The sequence below is a fragment of the Poecilia reticulata genome, chromosome 10, assembly GCF_904066995.2.
Source record: "Poecilia reticulata chromosome 10, P_reticulata-male-v2, whole genome shotgun sequence".
Classification (NCBI taxonomy): domain Eukaryota; kingdom Metazoa; phylum Chordata; class Actinopteri; order Cyprinodontiformes; family Poeciliidae; genus Poecilia; species Poecilia reticulata.
In genome coordinates, this window is record NC_088839.1 from 24555320 (window position 1) to 24576712 (window position 21393).

Consider the following 21393-nt stretch of genomic DNA (forward strand, 5'->3'; position numbering starts at 1 on the left):
TTATTTTTAAATCAATAATGTCAATAGCCCAGAGCAACGTGTCAAGTAATCTGCTGTGGGTTAACACAGTCAGTAATTGCAAACATATTTCAAAACGCTGACAAGTGAACTGCAAAGCCCTGATGCGTTTCTAAAAAGTTCATAAAATTAAGACAATACGTTCCTCACCATGTTTATCACATCAAAGATACTTTACTCACATTGACGGGGAAAAGAGCAACAAAACGTCATTTTTATAGGTTCTGTTGGTCGTCGACCAGGCAGTGACGGTTTCTCAAACTCTTTCTGTGAAGATGAGAGCGATTGGGTCCGATTGAGGCGGTGCCCCCAACCGGAGAGCCTGGTCCAGAACCCGCAGCCGACCAGGAAGGCCAAACTTTACAGACGGTTTGAAAGATTCAGCTACTGATGGAGCGGAAGGAGAAAGATCCTTTACCGAGGAACTGTGGCGGCGCATCAGGCCGTCGCAGAAAAACAGGAGGAGTAAATTTAAGTCAAAAACATTTCAGGTCTCAGAAGTTTTTTTTTTTTTTTTTTAAACTGGAAAATCCAGAGTTTGAAAGGTTGTAAAAAAAATCTGACATTATCATCTTAATCTCAGAAACAACATTTCTGAGCTCCAAAAGTCTAAAATCTGTGATTAAAAAACTTTTTAGATTTATCTCAGAAGCTTGGAAATGTCAAAGTTTGAAAAGGCAAATATTTTCTAGAAAATAATTCTGAAATTTTGAGATTAATTTAAGACATTTTCTAGAAAAAACAAGAACATTTCTGAGCTCCAAAAGTCAAAATTTGCCAGAAGAAATTTTTGGGTAAATCTCAGACATTTTCCAGAAAAAAACCCTCCGAGTTTGAAAAGTCAAAAAAATTGATAGAAAAACTGAAGACATTTTGAGATTCATCTCAGAAATTTCCTGGAAGAGATTTGGACATTTCAGAGTTTGAAAAGTTGAAAATGTTTTACTTTAATAACTCGGAAATTTCCAAGTTAGAAAAAAAGTAAATTTCTGCCAAGAAATGTGGAAATTTTTAGAATAATCTCAGAAATTTTGCAACATTTCTGAGTTTCAAAAGTCAAAATTTTTTATTGCTGAGGTTTTTCTAAAGCTAATGTTTAACTTTTGGAGCTCAGAAATGTTTTTGCTTTGACATTTTCTAGAATCAATCTTAGAATTTCTGAGTTTTGAAAATAAATATTCTCCTTTTTAATGTACAATTGCCATAATGCGCCGTTGCACACATCTGTGATTTTTGGTACATTTACTCCATTTGGATGATTTTTTTGTGAAATTCACACACATCTAAATTACACTGCCCAACTTTTAGCTGCCCTGACCCACACATTTTTGTTTTCTACTCATGTTTCTGAAGAGATCCCTCCAAGGTAACAGCTGATGGAGAAACGTTTGCGTCCAGCAGTTTTTACTGTTGCTCAATAATTCAGGCAGAAATTGGGAATCTGACCCAGTTTCTGTAAAAGCTGCTGCAAACTTGATAAATAATTCTCCAATGGCTCATTAAGCACCATCAACTATAAATAAATAAATAAATAAATAAAAGTCAACAAGATACAAAATCCGAGGTGGCTGAACTGACATGCAACAAGCTTTTCCACACAACAAGAACAAACACTTCAAGTTCATTTCTGAATAAAAAAAAAAATCTGTCTGAAATTCAAACATCTTGTTTTCACTAAAGCTTTTTTACATCTCAAAATGGAAGTTCGTTTGCATTCAAGTGCCTGAACAGTCAGCATCAGCTCTGTGGCAGCCGACTCCTCCCTCACAGATGAAAATGAAAGAACGTGTCGTTTCTAATAAAGTCCTGCTCTGTTTTCCTCGTGCATTTCGTACAGGAACACCCCCTGCAGCATACTGTTTATTTGATGAGGGAGGGGGAAAGAGTGACTGCTCAGCAGGATAAACACAAATACCAAGCATTTACCAGGTTATCACAGTTCAAAGGATCCCTCCCCTCCCTCTTCTCTGGACCTGGCCAGAGGATTGGACACTTTCACTGAAGCTTTCCACTGAACCAATGCTTTTTCTGTTATTTATCAGAAATGCAGGAAAGACTTCACTTCCAGCTGCTTATTTTCATTTCAAATAATCCCTCGTTTGTTTGGATGTGCGAGTTGCTAGTGAAAACCCGAATGTATGAGGAGAATCTGTATTTAGATTAGTGACCTGAAGGAACGGCTCCCTCCGGTCCGACACGTGTATCGCTACTGCCATCTTGTGGACGGGAAGTTAAACTGCTCTAATATATATAAATAAAAGAAGGATGTATTTCTCTATTTTTACTGCTCTGTCTTCCTATTTTACTACCTTTAAATTAAATTTGTCCTCGTTTCTGTGAGTCAAACCTAAATTCCTCTGAATAACCTAACCGAGTTAACTCAGAGAGCCTCAGTCTGGTGACCTGGTGGTTAAATAAGCTCTCCGTGTGCCGTTCCTGCTTCAGGCTGGAGGCACAATAATGTCAGTCGTCATCCTTCAGCCGCTCCCACTGTGAGAGGCAGCATGGCACAGCAGTAAACACTCGCGCTGTGTCAGTGGCTGCAGGCACAGACACAGAAATAGTCCTCCTCTTCCAGGACCCGGCTCTGCTGCTCCATCTTCAGGGTCTCTGACTCACAGACACAGCGGCTGCTGGTTGCCTTTCATTGTTGCAGTAATCCTCCAGAACTAAAGGGGGGGAAATGAGACGATGAGCAAAATCAATGCCTCGTCTGTGGAAATACTTAGGAAGATGTTCGCTGGGCTAAAGAGGGTTTTATTGAAGCTGACTAAACTGAAAACTCTCTATAATCATATCTAATGGTGAGCAGGTTACAGTAGAAACCAAATATAACGCTTCAGTTGTTGACTGAGTACTATTGCTTTGGTGTTTTTACGATGTAAAGCACTTTGTTGCTTAAAATGTGCCAAGTTTCCATTAACAATAAAATTGCGCAAATTGAAATCATGTAAATCTGCAGTATTTATTTTTTTTTCTTTTTACCTATTTGTTAAAATCGTCACCATGTCATGACAACATGGCTGCGTTTACTGCAGGCTTTATGGCTCAACTCCGATTTTTTTGTGAAATCTGAATTTTTTTGACGCCGTACTAAACATTTAAAATATATGGGACTTCAATTTGATCTCCAGTGTGAACCACAAACGAATAAAAGTGTCCCGCATGCGTAGTAGAGGGCGCAGTGACGTCACACGTAGCGATCGTGCTCAGTGTTTTGCCAACAGCCATAAAAAGGAAGAAAAAGAAGCGCTTCACTGTTTGGGGAAGTAAACATGGATGCTAATGGTGGAGCATAGTTTACGATTTTAAAGTTATCCAGCTTTAAAGTTATCCAGCCAGCACATTAACAACTTAATCCTCAGCATAATCCGCCATAGTTGTTTTTCTCCCGGCTTGCGCGTTTCAGGACGCATAATAGTGACGTTTGTCGAGTATCAATGACGTTCAGATTCAGGTCACATTCAAGGAAATCAGAGATACCGGAGTTAGACCCACATTTAGGAGCTGTGGATTCAACACTTTTGCATTACTTTCTATAAACGGTGTGATGCTGTGATGGAGTTAGCATACTGCCATAGCATACTGCCATAGCATGCTCCCATAGCATACTGCCATAGCATACTCCCATAGCATACTGCCATAGCATACTGCCATAGCATACTCCCATAGCATACTGCCATAGCATACTGCCATAGCATACTCCCATAGCATACTCCCATAGCATACTCCCATAGCATACTCCCATAGCATACTCCCATAGCATACTCCCATAGCATACTCCCATAGCATGCTCCCATAGCATACTCCCATAGCATACTCCCATAGCATGCTCCCATAGCATACTCCCATAGCATGCTCCCATAGCATACTCCCATAGCATACTCCCATAGCATGCTCCCATAGCATACTCCCATAGCATGCTCCCATAGCATACTGCCATAGCATGCTCCCATAGCATACTCCCATAGCATGCTCCCATAGCATACTCCCATAGCATGCTCCCATAGCATACTCCCATAGCATACTCCCATAGCATACTCCCATAGCATACTGCCATAGCATGCTCCCATAGCATACTGCCATAGCATACTCCCATAGCATACTCCCATAGCATACTGCCTTAGCATACTCCCATAGCATACTGCCATAGCATGCTCCCATAGCATACTCCCATAGCATACTCCCATAGCATGCTCCCATAGCATACTGCCATAGCATACTCCCATAGCATGCTCCCATAGCATACTCCCATAGCATGCTCCCATAGCATACTCCCATAGCATACTCCCATAGCATACTCCCATAGCATACTGCCATAGCATACTCCCATAGCATACTGCCATAGCATACTCCCATAGCATACTCCCATAGCATACTGCCATAGCATGCTCCCATAGCATACTCCCATAGCATACTGCCATAGCATACTCCCATAGCATACTGCCATAGCATACTCCCATAGCATACTCCCATAGCATACTGCCATAGCATGCTCCCATAGCATACTCCCATAGCATACTCCCATAGCATACTCCCATAGCATACTGCCATAGCATACTCCCATAGCATACTGCCATAGCATACTCCCATAGCATACTCCCATAGCATACTCCCATAGCATACTCCCATAGCATACTGCCATAGCATACTCCCATAGCATACTGCCATAGCATACTCCCATAGCATACTGCCATAGCATGCTCCCATAGCATACTCCCATAGCATACTCCCATAGCATGCTCCCATAGCATACTCCCATAGCATACTCCCATAGCATACTGCCATAGCATGCTCCCATAGCATACTCCCATAGCATACTCCCATAGCATACTCCCATAGCATACTCCACTCCAGGGGCCACCAACGCGGTGCCCGCGGGCCCCTTGTCAGTCGCCCGCCGGGCAAGTTCTAAAAATAGCCATTCTCATTAGGGAGCATTGCCAAATAAATTATGTAATATTTTTACATTGAAGTAGTAAAATTTGTTTATATTCAGAATTTTAAAAAAAAGCTAATTATAAAAAAAATGTAAAATGTAAATTTGTATGCATAAATGTTATCGGAGGGCAGCAGCGCCTGCTTCTCGCTCTCTGCTGACCTTAGAGTGGGAGCAGCTCTAAGGTCTTTATTTTTTTTTTAACTTGAAGTAAAAAAAAAAATTACAATTCTGAAATTTTAATTATCGAACCCTCTTTACAATTAACAAAATTGTGGAGAAAAAAATATATATATTATGCGTCAAAACATCTTGTACGTAGCGCACATTTGAGTCTGTGGGGGTCAAAGGGCACCCAAAGCTTAAATCTTATTGGTCAGTTCGCTTTTGTTTATTTGGCGGCTCGGCGCTTTTTCTGTAAGCTAACACTGAATGAGCGGAGTTTGAACCTCCCGCAGTTCTAGAAGTGGTTCGGATTCCGGTTGAGCTTTTTACCGTGTTCGGTTCTGACGGGTCGCCGGTTATGAGCTTTTTGATGTTTCCCGAACCGGACAGTTAGCGGGTCACCCGTTAGCTGACATCTGCCGCTCCTACTTAGCGTCGCGCTAACACTGTGTGTTAAACAATTTAATCTAGTTGAAACGTTTTCCAAGAGTAAAAACTAAGCAAACAATGTTGCTTCACCTTCTTCTCCTCTGCACGTCTGACACCTGAACCTGGATCAACATCCTCCTCTTTCCGTGGATCACAGGTCGGCTCCGCTTCCATGTACTTATTAGTATCGTTTGTGTTAAAAAGGCTTCGCTGCTTTAGTGGTTTAAGTTTGCGCTGGTTTTGTGCGACGCGCACATGATGCGCATTGGAGAGATGCGCACTTACAGGTCAGGTGCAGGGATAGTTTTGTGCTACCTTATAATCTGTCGGACATTTTTTCCTCTGCACAATTTGTTAATAATAAAGAGGGATGATAAAAATATACAATAACTTTTCTATTTTTTTATTTAAAGGAAAATCTCACAGTGCGTCCAGCAGCTGCAGTAATCCAGACTGTCAGTCACTTGTGGGAAATTTAGAATCACACAGAAAAGCTAAGAAAGGGAATCAAACTTAAAACTGAACTAAGAGCTTCTTATCACGTAATAGCAATTAACCATAGCTGCCATGGTAATAATTACTGATAACTATTGTGAATAGTCCCTAACATTAATATTATTAGACGGCATGTAATCATATGTATTATTGTTATAAAGGCTGAGCCAAGAAAAGTAGCCCTTCGTGTTGCTCTGGACCCCTGAAGTAGCTCCCAGGTTCAAAAAGGTTGGTGACCCCTGGTCCACTCCCACTACTTCTTGTCCTCTTCTTCGGTTTCGCCAGTTGGTCACGTGACGCATACTGACGTGAATTTTTTTTTCCCCATTGCAGTTTTTGTAAACATATCTAGCCAAAACCCACCTCACCTTAGCAAAAACGTGTTTTTTTTTTCGAAATTGGATTGTTTCCATTAAGTGAATACATTTTTGTAATTTCAATTTTCGCAATGTTATGGTTAATGGAAATTGGCTCAGAGCCTACTGTAAGCAATTAATCAAGTTAAACATAAATACATTTAGGGGAAAAAAACATGTTTCAAACGTGTGCGTTTTATTTATATTATTTGTCTATTCTTAGACTAAACCTCTTAAAGCGAAATCAGCCACTATAGACCCAGGCAGGTCAGAACCTGAGACGGGAAAGAACAATACAGCCATGGACACTTTCACACACATAAACACATTAACATGCTGAAAAAGAATCTGTGTAACCTTTTCTTTCACCAAACAGAGACTTAGTACACACACACACACACACACATTTCACTATGCAAGCTGTGCTGACAGACGCGGCTGTCTTCAGCTGCGGGCATGTCACATGCTAATGTATTCAACCACCCACAGCAACTGGAGAAGCAGCAGTGCTCTTAAGTACAGTCCAATCAGTCTCCGGACTGCTAATGGCTCCAATCCAGTTTCCTACAGCAGCTTTTACTTTCTCTTTTTAAACACCATGCGATCAAATGTCCCCCGAAGCTGCAGCGGCCCGACAGTACCACTGAGCTTTCACGGCAGAAACGGTTTCATTATGTCGACAGTGGAAACCGATGGACTAGCTAACCGCTATGTGTTGTATCCGAGTTTAAAGCTGTAGTAACTTTTATAAGCAACGGGGCTTTTGTTTGTTTGTTACATATTATTGAAAATGTTATGAGACGTGTGAAAACTGAGCTACTACTGCTGCTATCTTAAGAAATGCGCCGCTCACGTTCAAAACCAGCCAATCAGAGCCAGGAAGCAGGTCTTTTCGCTATCCTCGAGAAAACCGTTTATCTGCCGTCATGCTAACTAGCTTTAGCATTCACAACATGCTGTGCTAGCTGCTGCCCTCATGAGATTTTGATTGATAAGGTTAATACCCAGCCCTTGCCTCTGATTGGTTGTTTCTAGTTAGCACTGAGAGGCTGAGGAGCTCTAGTTTTTTTCTGATTGTCATACATGTGACAGTAGCTGCATTTCTATAGCAAATTTTCACAAAACGTTAATATTTCGCTATTAAAAAAAAAAAAAACTATTGATAAGACCGAAAAGCCAAAACATGAAAATTACAAGTTTTTTTTATGCAAACGACATTTTCATTAAGCAAATTTATTTTCAATATGTCAAATTGTGCAATTATGCGTTTGTTGGAAATGCAGCTAGTTTCGTATATAAATATAAAATATAGTTTTTATTATAAAGTTACATCCTGTTTTAGTGACATTTCTCAGATTTCAATCATTTTTAAAATTACTTCTCTTGCAGAAAATAAAACAGCAGCAAATAATGTAGAGAGATTTTCTTTTTAATTAGCATATTGACTTTTTCTTAAAAATCTAGTCTAAGTTCAGCATAAAAGGAGGCCAATGACAACCCAAGACAACAGAAGCAACAAAACAAAATGCAGTGGACATACCTCAACAATTCACAGACAACAGTGCTTTAGGAAAAAAAATAAAAGACAGGATATAAGAATACATATGAAGATAATCCTAACAAAGTCAGATTTTAATGCAAATATAACCCAGTGTATTTGTTGATTGTCGAAACATTTTTGTGCCAGCGTGTTTTACATTCAGAGTGCCTGCAGGATGTGGACCTCTTTGGTTCTGGTGAGTTTGTAAAGCAGACGATGGAGGTCAGGTAGTCCCGAGTTTTCCTCGCTCTGCGGCTCGGCCCGACCCGGAAAAAACAGCCGATTGGGCCGCGATGCGACTCGGGATCAATATGGCTTCATCCCCAACAGAAACAAGGGAGTTCTTAACCAAACAGGACAGAAAAACAAGAAGAAGGCACAAACTTCCTCTGACCAGAGACACAGAAAAAGGAGAAAAAAGTCGGGGATTTTTTTGTTCCTAACAAATGTAGAAACTTTAGATTCTAAGCAGAAAATCAGTATTGACTGATACACTTGATACTCTGTGTAATATAAAATCCAATAGTTCTGAAAGCACAGCCTCGACTGTTGGAAAAAGGAGAGAGGTATATCCGCTGAAAAGAGGGAACAAAAAGCTCATTCAGTAAATGTTTAACAGATATTCACAGCAGCAGAATAATGATGCCGCGCTGAGCATTCAAGACCAGAAATTAAAAAAAAACTAAACAAAGCTGATTATATCGAAAGCTATACAAAAAGAAAAAAAAGCCATTTAGGCTTCCTGCATCTTCTTTTTCATCTTCCCTCAGGTTTACACGTAAAAATAAAACGAATGTGCCTTTTCTTTACAGAATTTAGGAATTAATAAAATAAATAAATTTGTTGTGGCCTTAAAATTCAATCTCAATTGCATATTATACGTCTACATACAGTATATATATATTTATTTATAAATTCATATATATATTGTTTTACATAAACAGGACTTGAACCGTGGAGCATCAGAGGGAGAAATGGAAATAAATCACTTTTATTCTGCTTTTCTTGCTGTGCCCTCCGGTCTGCAGCTCCACACAGAAAAATGCCCTTTTACATGTTAACAGTGTTTTAATCTCAGGGCTGACAGAGAGTAGATGCACACCTACTCTGTCTGTTTCAAAATAAATGAACATTAACTTCCTTGTCTTTAAAATAAACAGTAATTCTCTCTGCAAACATCTCATAAGGCACTCTTTACTTAAACTTGCGTCCCTTCTTGTTGCACCGTTTGGCATTCAGTCCTGGTTTTTGGTTTGTTGTCCTCCGACAGCGTTAGTCCGATGAGATGCAAAGGTTAGAAAATAAAAACAAAAACTTGACTGGCACATTTTTCATCGTAGACACTGATCCCACGTTTGGATTTGTGGGATTTTTTTTATCTACACGGAATAATCCTTGTTGTGAAAGCTAACTTCTTAAAAAACAACAAAATGCTAATCGCTCCCTAGATTTTTTGAAATTAGGCACATGGTCACATAACATGTGAGTAAACAATAAATCCTGAGGCTGAACTGACCGACTTTTAAGAGCAACATGCTGCAAGTTCCCTCACTTCTGATGTTGGAATCAGACCGTTGTGGTAGGAAAAGGAAAATATCGAGTCTGTGGTCAAAATAATTTCGATTTCTTTGTGTGTTTTGAAAGAGTCCCGCGGCCCTAAGCCTCTGCAGGCTCACTTTTAATCTGGATAAAGTTTGCAGGCAGCTGGACGGAGAGCGGCAGCTCCTGCAGGGTTTTGACGCCCGGCTCTGGCTGCAGGGACATTTCCCCGCGCACCTCCAGCTCCTCCACCGGGGTCAAGCCCTCGCCGGTGCTGCTGCTCTGGGAGTAACGTCCGTTCATTAAAGGTTCGCTCGCCGGCGCCTGGGGTTGGCTTTGACTGGTATCGATGATCACAGTCCTGTACTGCAGCGCCGCCTCGCCGGCCTCCATCTCCTCCTTGTCGAACGTGTGCGCCGCCAGCGACGGGTCGCCGTTCACCATCGACTGGAAGTAGCTGGAGTCCAGCATCTCCTCTTTGACCTGCAGCGCCGACAGATCGCTGGACTTCAGCACCGTGGCGATGACGGTGCCCGGCTGCTGCGCCACCATGGCGTGCCCGCCGCTGGTGTTGATGGTGACGAGGCGGGGCAGGCCGTTGAGGCCCGAGCCGGCGGAGCTGATGACTCCTGGAGGGGAGGAGCAGGAGGAGACCGAGGAGGAAATGGTGGAAGAGCCCAGATTGGTGACCAGGAGCTGCTGCGGGAGGCCGTCCTGCAGGCCAGCGGCGCCGCCGGCGAGAGACGCCGTCTGAATGGTGAGCACGTCTTTTCCCCCCGCAGCGGCGGAGGGAACGGTGTGGAGGATGACCCGAGGAGGCGAGGAGTGGCAGGAGTCGCCGTTAGCCAGAACGGTGAGGGGAACCGACTGGAGGGAGCCGGAGGAGGTCAGAACCATCGGTAACGACACGGGACTGCTGATGGTCCTGAGGAGACAAAATGATTAAAGCTCAGTTTTTATCTGGGTTTTTTTCTCTACAGCCATGAAAAATATGAGGACAAACTTTAAAATCTGACAGCAAAGAATGCAGCTAAAAAAATACCTGACTAATCAATACAGTGAAAGGTTTATCTGTTCTTTAGTTTTTAGATTATTCAATTAAATTTGAATTTAAATTTGACCCAGGTGAAGCCAAAACTGAAGCTGTGCCCCTGAAATAAGACATTTTAAATCATCTTTCATCTGCTTATTCTGAGCCTTTTATCCACTTTTAAAATTAAAATATAAATCCTGATGAATAACCAAGGTGAATATTCAGCCTACATCTTTGGAAACATGGATATCTATATTTACTTTTATTAAACCCTACTGAGAAATGCAGCCAGTGCATCACAGGAAGTCCTGTCCTCACCACTACTGTAACAAACAACACAGATATCTCCACTGTATGAATTATTATTCTGTTCTCCGTTTCCTAACTGCTGAGCTTTTCCAACCTGCAAAATATCACAGGAAAGATGAAGCGTTCATGATGCAGGCAGTGGAGTCCAAACAAAGCAACACAAAACAAACCCAACGTTAAAACTACAGAGAGAGAAACAGAAGTTACAAAACTACGACTGACTGAGCATTTTGTACTCAGTTGGAAAATTAAAACAAGTTAACTGAGCAGGAGTTTTTATTTGGAATGGATTTTAATTGTTTCGTCCAAAGTTCACTTCTTCCACTGTGGTTTAAACAATTTAAAAAATAAAATGAATTATAAATTCTCTGAAAGCTAAACTGTCCTTCAAAATAAAGGTTTAGTTGCGACCAAAAGACCAGACTGAAGATTTTTATCGTCTAGTTTTTGGTAGACAGAGAAAAACGATAAATGATGCCGATGTTAATGACTGAGCTTGTTTTAATTCATCCAGTGATTAACTGATTTATTGATTATTGACCCGGGCCTGTGTGTCCGGTCGGCGCGCGGCTCTCCTACCTGACGTCGTGAACGCCGTGCGCCTGGTTCTCCTGTAAAACATGGAGCAGCTGCTCCGCCGGACCTCCGTCCGCCTCCCGGTACAGACATTCATCTCTGGGCTCTTTCTTCATCGGCTTCAGCGACACGTGCTGCGCCCTGCCGTGGCCTTTGGACCCCCCGCGGACCACGCCCCGCCCGTTGGAGGCCCTCTGGCTCTCGTAGCCAGCGTTGGCGTCAGACCCCGCCTCCTCGTCGTCGATCACCACCAGGTCGGAGGGCATCTCTTTGAACTGGTAGACCAGCCGCTGCCCCTCCACTTTGGCCAGGATGCCTCTCTGATAGTAGTACCTGGGGGAGGAAGTAGGCGAGAGTCCGTTCAACCAATTATTGACATTATCGCGATTAAAGTTTAACGGCTCTCATAAAAATTTAAGCCGCCGTTCCAGAGTGTTAATAAGAACATATCAGTGGAAATGGTGTCTTCAAGGTTAAATGCTGGATGAGAGCTGGTGTGCATGATAATGTCACATTGGCAGACGTGGCTCATTGGTATTCTGCGCTCACCTGAGAGCCCTCCCCATGGTCTCATAGTTCATGTCGGGCTTGTTCTTGTGCTTGCCCCAAAGCTTTGAAACAGCCTTGGAGTCCACCAGCTTAAAGATGCCTTTTTCACGCTGCGTCCACTTGATGTATTTGGGACAGGTGTTTTTATCCTGCAGCAAAGCCAGGAGGAATTCCCACAGGTAGATGGTGTTGCCTGCAAATTAAGGAGGCTAATTTCAGTCCATGGTTACAACATGCAGGCACAGATTTCAATCAGTGCTGGTGTTTATTCTGTCCTTTATTTAGATCGGGGGCGTCAAACTCATTTTCATTTTGGCAATATCAAAGACCTGAATGTTCTTAAAGGGCCGGTTGTGCCAGAATGTATTGATAAACTGATAAAATTTCAATAAATAGCTGTTTCACCATTCAATAGGTGATTCTTAAAATTAAATAATGAACATCTTTCCACACTGATCAGTCCCGCCAGGATTTTGTGGTTTTTTTGCAATCAGATTCACAGATTTTGTGGTGCTAATTTAGAAATAATTGTAAGGAATTTTTACGATATTTGAGATAATTTACGACATTAAATGTGACTTTTAATTAATTACCTTATCGATCACAGAGTATAACTTGACATCAAGTAAAGCTGAGGTACAAGTCACTTGATTTTGACCAATTTTGAAAAAAACAAATTGCAGTAAAATTGTTGATTTTGTGTGAATTATGCATATTTGTGAAAAACTGAAGGGACTTTTTGAAGTGGAGTCTGGAGCGCCTCATAAAAAGCTACAGCGGCCAGATTTGGCCTCGAGTTTGGTCCATGTGATTTAGACAATCAAATAAAAACATTCTGCAGCTTGTTTGTTTTTTTGTGATCAAATTAGTTTTTTGTCTTTAAAAGAATTGCACATTACGTGTGGAATATGAATTCATAAGCCTGTTTACATGTCAATATAACTGCATAACAATAAACAAAACAAAAAAAGAAAAAAAACAGATGCATTAAAGCTTTTTTTTACATATATACTGTAAACATTAAAATACATAAATAAATAAATACTAAATATATAAATATAAACATTTTATTGCATAAATACAACAACAGCATTTCTTCAGTGCATGCTTGATTATTATCATTTGAAAGGACGAATCTGCAGCTAAAAATATTTCCTTTCTGTTTGACTTATCAATACCATGAAGGGTTGATCTGTTCATTATTTCTTCAATTATCAGTAATCACAGCGATTGGTAATTACCGATTACCGATCTATGCACTGCAAAAACAAAATCTCACCAAGTATTTCTAGTGCAAATGTCTTAATACCTTGAAATAAAAGAAAACTGACTTACAAGTAACTTTTCAGCAAGAAACACGTTTTAAGTCAATCATTTCTTAATATTGATGAAAACGTATTAAGTTTATTTCACTTATGTACCAGTGGAAATAGTGATTTTTCATCAATATTATGTAATTACTGACTTAATATAATCTCTTGCGTCTTTCTGAAAAGTTACTTATAAATTATCTTATCTTTTTTTAAGTGTACTAAGATATCTGAACAAGAAACTAAACCAAAAATACTTTGTGTTTCTGAAGAGAAGTTCATGATTATTTCACAACTAAACCGATTAATTGCTTCAGCCCCAATTTATCTGGTTTGTATATAGAAACCACAGAGTTGCAGGAGAAATTATTATCTTTTCTTCCCGTTGTTGTTGTGACAGGGATTTGTCTGCATGTGGGCCTGGGAAGGGAATTAATTATAAAACTCGGATGTAGATTCCTCTAATTTGCCAGACGTTGGCGGCCGGCAGCGTTTAAAAACAGCAGCACTCCCAGAAGTCACCTGAATCCCCGACTACGTGACAGAGTGATGCATTCGTGTGCGGCTGAACCAGACGTCCCAAACCCCTTCCCCCCTTTTGTGTCGTTGTGGACGGCCCAAACAAAGCGGCGCTGCCCCTGCATCTATCAGTAAAGCATCAGCGTGCCCTCCAGCATGCAATCACTCCTGTTTCCCAGAGAAACACAACACCACCCGATCCCCTCATCCATTAACTCGCTCAGATTCAACCCAGATGGACTGCAGGGGCCGAGGGCAGCTGGTCGCCCGCTCCACAGGAGGAATCGGAGCGATCACAGGAGGAGGAGAGACCTTGATTTTTATTGGCTCGTTACAGAAAAGTGGACTAGTTGGTGAGGCTTACCTTTGCCCTCTTTGCTCTTCTTCCTGAGTGGCAAGTTAGGGGTTGTGATTGGAGAGCAGGGACGCACCACCCGGGGCTTTCGCACTGATTCAACGCGGGAAACAGCATGTTAGAAGGTCAAAGGCCACAACAAAATCATGTAATCACCTTCTACTCTAAACTGTTGCAACAAATTAACTTAACTAGAGAAAAAAAGGCGTTACCTTTGGTTTTTTTCTGAGGTTTTAAGGGAATCTTATGAGAAATCTCATCCATGGAGGATGTGTCTTCGTCCAGAGACATGTCCAGGGCAACGTTGTCCATTTGGTCTGGCCTGAGTGGAGCGTACGTCATCTCTGACTCCAGCAGATGGTTGTAGGTGTGAACTGCACAAACAGCAACAAAGCACAAGAATTACACCTTGTTTTACATAAAGCAGAGAAATAAATTAATTGCTGTAGTCTATTGTAGTAGTCGAGTAATCTACTGATGATTGAGTCATTAATCGTTTTCTCTAGTAGCTACTTAAGATAGTAAAAGAAACCTGTGCTAGTAAAGAAACAATTAAGTTCCTTTTTTTTAAAATTTACTGAACATTACTTTCAGTCTGATGTTCGAAGTATGAAAAAGATTTTTTATAAAATTGATATTTCTAATTATCTTTTATTATTTTTTTCCACATCATTACTCTTGATTAGAAAGCAACAAAACAGAGCTGGAAGATAATAAGCAGGAGCTAAAACAGGGGAAAGTTATGCTACAAAGAGCTGAAACAATTCTTGATGATTCGATTGTTAAAATTCCTGAGAAAATTATCTGCCTCAAAGCTTCGTTAAATTATGTTTTGTTATTTAGCAAGCCGTGTTCTGGCCGGGTGATTGATTATGTTGCGCAACACTCTCACTTTTGCCTCCGAGTTGTTGCTAAGTGCTAGCAACATAGCGCATTGTGGCGGTCCAGCTGTCATTTATGTTTTTATGTACGACATAGGAGCCAAATCCCATCGCTAACATGAACACAAAAGCTACAATTGGCTGGGCAAAGAGTTCATCTATTAAAGTGACTGAAGATGAAGACATGAACTAAAAACTGGTTTCTAGACATTTTTTATAAGTGTCTTTGTAAGTTTACTGATTTATTATTAATTTTAATATAATTTCAGATTTTTGTATCATTTTTGTCCAGGTTAACTTAAAAAGGAGCCATTATCGTTACAGGCTAAGTAATTGTAGGGATGTGCAAATATGAAAAATTGGCCCGATGCTGCTTTCCAATATTAACACTGCTGTTATGGTAGAATTTACCAATATTTTACTTTATCACAGTTTTTTATTTGATTACTTGATGAATCGTAAGAATAATCGATGGAATAATCATTTACGGCAGCCCTAAAAGAGAGTAAAGTCTGGTTTGGAAGTATTTTAAACACATTTTTAAATAATTGTGTGGTTTACTTCAGGCTTGGGCCTTTACAGTTAATTTGTCACGTTGGATTTTTTTTAGGGCCGATCTAAACTCTAATGTTTCCAGTGTTGCACCATCGCTATTGTGAAACACCCATTTCAGGGTTTCCCCCAGTGTATTATAAGCCTGGCGGCCTGCCATGCTTTACTAGCCCCGCCGCCAGGCTAAGCGTTGCTGTTTACGTTTCTAGGAAAATAAATAAATAATAATAAATAAAAAAAATCAAATCATTTTTTCTTTTTTTTTTCTTTTTAAAAGCCGGGCTGCAAGCGTCTCTTTATCTTTTAGCATTTCACTAGCAGAGCAGATTTATTCCTAAAGGACAGATTTATAGTTTATGCATTTAAAGCCAGCAGCACGTGGAACAATCACACAGCTGGCGCCTCTGCGCTTTGCCTCGCGCGCTGCCGCTGCTTTACTTCAGCGCGGATCGCGCGCACCTCCTTTCACTCAAACTGGACACAGGCTGACCTGTATGGATATTTACATCAACTTACTGTGAGGAATTATGATCCTATGGAGAACTCTAGGGAAGAGTTTAAAATCCGCCGTGTTAGCTCTGGTTGCGCAGCTCTATTTGAACCGCAGGAATAACTTGTAGTGAATTCAGAGGTCGCGTTGTGGAGCGGTGAGAATGATTTATCTTTGTGAACGAACAATTATATGCGGTGTTTACATCTCAACGCGCTGCCCAGCGTGTGGCTCTGTGTAGTGGCGCAACTACACATTATTCAGGTGGATGCGAAAACATAAATCATTTTGTTTTGCAACACACGCAGAGAGGTGTCCCTTACTTGACGACGCATCTTCCTCCATAGCTGCTAATAGCTCTTAGCATTCATCAACAGTTCAATGGTGAAAGTGAGAGCGTTGTGCAACACAAATAATTATCCGGTCAGAACAAATGGCGCTAAACAGTAAAACATAATCTAGCGAAGCTTCGATAACTTCTATTTCAAAACTTGAAGTACTCGAATCATTCAATGAATCGTTACAGCCCTAAAATAAACACAAATGAACTCACTCATTCGCTTCTCATCCAAAATATTATTTGGAGACTCCATGTTCAGCAGAGCTGCTGCAGCTTCGTTTGTCTCCATGCTGTCATCGGCTCGGGAAACTCTCGTTTCTGTCCATCAAAAGACAAAAATGCATCAAAATAACATGTTGGCAACATAACTGGAAGCTTCATATGAAATAAATAAGTCTGTCACAATACAAAATTTTTTCTGGACAATAAATTACCCCAGTAATTATTGTGATAAATTAGAATATTGTTGTTTTAATACCTTTTTCATTTCAAGTAATTATGGCAAAATAAAGTTCTTCCTCTCAATAAACAAACTTTCATTTTTGTATATAACAAAGGAAATGGAAGATTTTTTACATTTCCAAAATAAAACATGACAACCAAAAGCAATAAATAAGACAGATTACAAAGTCTGTAAACAAAATTTTTATTTAAAATATATTACTCATCAGAATAGAAATTATTGAGTTAATTTTAATTAAATTAAAACTGCAAAAGGTTTAGAAATAATTGTGTTAGATTAGTTCCAGTAATAGTGTTGAACACAAAATCTAGACACTTTTATATAGAGCTGTAAAAAGGTTCAACCTGTCGCAGATTTTCTCTAGTTTTTTCAAATTTAAGTGTTTCATCAATGATGATCAAATATAGTTTAATATCACTGAAAAATAACCCAAATAAATACAAATGAACATTTTCAAACGAGGATTTAATGTATTAAGTGGAATACGGTACCAAAACCAAAACAACCTTGTTAAATTGTGAATAAAATGTGATTAATCACAGAAGAAGGCTTCAGTTTTCCAAATCATACCGAGGCCTGATAAATGCTAGACATGTAGATTTAAGAGACCACTCAAGTAGAACCTGACTTGCAACATGAAGTAGGAAAACAACAAAATAAAAAGCTGCAAGTTACGAAATTTGACTATAGCTGAGAAACATCGTTGACATCTATCAGTCTATGTGAAATGTTTCCAAAGTGTGGTGTCTTTACCTGAGAGGTCCACTCCTTCTGAAAGGATGGACGGTCCCTCCACCACGCTGAGACTCGTGTCCACCATGATGCCGTTAGTCACCTCGTCCGACTCGAGGCCTGAGTAGACCTGCAGCAGGTCGGTGGTGGGCACCTGCTCCACGATCACGGCTGGGAATACTGACGGGTCGTCCAACTGCGCAGAGAAAACACACGTGTGCATAAGACATGAGGAATTATAACACAGGAGATTCTGCTGGGGCTCTTGGACATGCATGTGAATTAAAAGGTTAAAAACATACAGTAATTCCTTCACTATGGTTTATTAATGAAACATAACATCGGTTTAATGTTCTAACTAGGGATGCAAGTTATTAATTACTTCATAGGGCTAACTTTGAATTGAATTTAAAAAACTTACAACATTATTTTTGTATCATTTCTATTAAATACTGACTGAATAATGAAAAAAATGTGGTCTTCCCCACATTATTAAAATTAGAACAATTTATAAAAAATAACAAAACAATGTAATGTAATCTTAGAATGCTGAATAGAAATGCAAAAAATAAGAAATGGAATACTAGAAACATTAATTCATCCTTAGAGAGATGTTCATATAAAAGTAATGTCTGTGGCTGCTCTTAAAATAATATTAAAACGTTGCACCATGACAGTCCTAAAAATCAACCGGGTTTATTGAAATCATGTTTCTGGGTTAGCTCACCTTCGTAACACATCATTTTTAGCACTTTGCAAGTAATTTTTGAAATAGAAGTTGACGTTGCTCCGTAATGTAGCTCGCCTACTTGAGCGCTTTTAAAGTGAAATTTAAAGATTGTCGAGTGTTTATATTTCAGAACAGAACCGCATAAAGTGTATTTTTCACCCCAGAACGGACTCTGTTTTGACCGTTTATCTTCCTCGTTCTGGTGTGGCTCCGCCATCTTGGCTTTCGTACCAACGGCTCTGCTTAAGGATGACCAGTAGCGCCCCCTGCTGGATGGAGGCCAAACTACACCATTAAAGGTCTAAACTTAATCGATTTGAGCTCATTTTAATCCAATAAACTATTAATCGGGAATTAATCTTCAACTAATTGTTTGGATCCCTAGTTCTAAACCAATCTGGCCTCTTTTATTGCGCAGTAAGACGTTGTGGATTCATACTCAGCCTGAGCTAATGTGGAGGCACGCAGCATGGAAGAGAGCTCATTTCTGTGGCGTTGAAGCGGCCCGCTGGGACGTTGTGAAGAAGACGGGAACCAGCTGTCTGATCTGGCCTACTTCTCCTGAGAACCTAATCTTATGCCCAGAAATTATATAAACCCAAATGAATGTTAATGAATCAGATATGAATTGCAGGCGAGCACCTTCTTCACCACGCTCTGGGAATTCTAACCTCGCCGTCTCATTTCGGGCTTAGCGAGGCCTGATGCGCGGAGGAGCGGAGGGACCGGGGGAATTGGCGGAGGGTGGGCCGAACCGTAGAGCTACATCTGCGGAGACAAGCACCGTCTGAGAGCTCCTCCAGCGGGGATCGTGTCAAGCCGGGCAGCCACCGGGCGGCTGGTTGGTGAGGGCAAAGTAACTCCATTCTTTAATTAAGGGAGTCATGTTCTGCTCTAAATGTGAAAGATGTGCTTTGAAGAGCACGAAAAGATAATATTATAAACTGAATTATGTATTATTATTATTATTATTACTAGTCGCAACTAGCCCTGTCACAATATATTTTGCTGGACGATAAATTGTCCCTGAAATTATCGCAATAAACAATAATATTGTTGTTTTTAAACCATTTTCTAGTGATATATCAGTAATCGCCCTCTTGAATATTAATAAACTTTAATTTTCTAAATAAGACTCAACACTGGACCTGGAACATATTTTAAATATCCAACTTAAAACATCACAACCAAAAACAATACATAAAACCAAAGTAACCAAAAACAATACATAAAACCAATGTAGCTCGCCTACATGAGCGCTTTTAAAGTGAAAATTAAAAGATTTTCACTTATGCCCAGAAATTATATAAACTATATACAAATTATATAGTTTATAATTATATAACAGAAAGAATAAATAAAGTCTCTGTCTGAGCAAAATAATTGCCTTTCAAAAAATATTAATCATCAGAATGTACATTATTGAGATAATTTTAATTGATCTCAATAATTGTTTTACTGCAGCAGGCATACATAACAGAATATTTTATTCTCCATTTGAGTATTTACATTTATGTAGCTCTGCATTTGGTTATTTACTTATTTATTACATATTATTGTTTAAAACTTTATTTTAAACTTAGCTGTTAATGGTTTTAATAAGAATTTTATTACCTATGTCTATTTTATCTTTATTGACAACTTTAGCAAATATTGTATAATGTTTTTTATATATAAACCATCTTACTCACAATGGAAGTACTTTTATTTTTTCATTTAACCATTTATGTTCATTTAGTTATGCATTTGACTATTTACTTATTACATATTATTTAAAACTTTGTTTTAAGATTATCTACCAATGGTTTAAATATGTACTCTATTATTTGCGTCCATTTTTGTTTTACTTATTGACAAACTTTAGCAAATATTTTATAGAATAATTTTATTATTTCTTTGAGTTTAAGGTAAAAACAATTTTAGTCAGAATTTTTGTCTTATTTCCATTTGTTTTCTTAGTTTATTATTTAATCTTTTAGGCTTTTTGTTTGTTTGTTTTGGTTTTATTGTTTCTGTTTTAATATAAACATATTTTGTAGATATAAAGGAAGAGCTAATCTGAGAAATGAGCCAAAAACGCCCAGCAGATGGCAGCAGAGTACACTTTAAATCTCAGCTGAAATTTAAAGTTTGAATACCAACTTCTTTGTTTTTATTCAGTGTCCAAAAGATTGTGAAACAAACTATTAAAAATAAAATAATCCCACCCACATGGCCAAGCACAAACTGATTTTTAAGAGATCACTGGACCGAAAGCTCTCGCTTTAAACACAGAGAACACAGAGCATCTGCTCTTCTAGCTTGCATAGATGTGATTTTTCTTTTTTACATTTTCAGCCACTCAGTGAAGATCAATAAAAAGCAACATTCCTGCAGTGATGGGTCGGTTTAAGAGAGACACACAGACAAAAAGGTGCTGTGGGAGCTGTGGGAATAAAGGCGTATCTGTGTCTTTTTACACAAGTGTTCATTGTTGGCTGGGACCTCGGGGGCAGACCAGGTGTCCAGCCTTGAGCTGAGGGAGGAGGCAGGAATGGTGGCATCCCACTGCATGCCTGTACACTCGTTTCTGCTACTGGTTAACCAGGAAGCTAACAGACCGGCTCATTGTTAGCGGTTTGAAATGTTTAGCAGGTATTTCACCAATGATTTTTAATAGTTACTGTAAAAAATAATGACGTCAACCATAACTTGGAGGATTAAAAACAAGCATGTTTTTGCTCTGACTGCAGTTCCAGTCAGAAATGTTTTCCATTAATGGGAATCTTTGTCTCCATCATAGCCAGACGTTGAGGCTGCCACATTTTCCTGGGCTGACTTAACTCATGTTTTCTGTCCTTGAGCGAGATAAAGATGTGTTTTGCCTACTGGTCCAGAGACAGCAGCTCATCTACCACCTCCTCCCGTCAAAATCCCACAACATTTCGCTGACGGAGCATGAAAACGTGTAGAGCTGCCGTCTCTGCACGTTGTTTTGATCCTAAATGTTTTCCTTTCCTGTTGCATCTCTGGCCTCACCAGTTTGAAAAGACATGAAGAAAGCACAAAGGTTTCGGCTAAAATGGTTTGTGCT

At 39.7% G+C, this 21393-nt stretch overlaps 2 protein-coding genes across 6 annotated transcripts in view; one reads left to right on the plus strand and one right to left on the minus strand.

Annotated features, from left to right (window-relative positions):
- The window catches only part of tnmd (tenomodulin), a 152947-nt gene that overhangs the window by 95228 nt on the left and 36326 nt on the right, over positions 1-21393 (plus strand). The window contains exon 8 of one of the 2 annotated variants that reach the window (XM_081611720.1): positions 240-503. The exons of the other annotated variant lie outside the window; for it this stretch is intronic. Coding sequence (XP_081467846.1) covers positions 240-317 — 78 coding nt within the window. The 3' untranslated portion in view covers positions 318-503. Of the gene's footprint in view, positions 1-239; positions 504-21393 lie in introns of those variants that run through there. 2 annotated transcript variants of the gene reach the window in all.
- elf1 (E74-like ETS transcription factor 1) overlaps positions 7811-21393 on the minus strand; it is a 65874-nt gene continuing 52291 nt past the window's right edge. For 3 of the 4 annotated variants that reach the window (XM_008420599.3, XM_008420596.3, XM_008420598.3), the window contains 7 exons: positions 17612-17786; positions 16609-16713; positions 14345-14506; positions 14142-14225; positions 11949-12141; positions 11403-11732; positions 7811-10406 (listed from right to left, as the gene is read on the minus strand). In XM_008420599.3, the coding sequence (XP_008418821.2) occupies positions 9599-10406; positions 11403-11732; positions 11949-12141; positions 14142-14225; positions 14345-14506; positions 16609-16713; positions 17612-17786 (1857 nt within the window). In that variant the 3' untranslated portion in view covers positions 7811-9598. Of the gene's footprint in view, positions 10407-11402; positions 11733-11948; positions 12142-14141; positions 14226-14344; positions 14507-16608; positions 16714-17611; positions 17787-18317; positions 18503-21393 lie in introns of those variants that run through there. The other variant, XM_008420600.3, reaches the window with a different exon arrangement.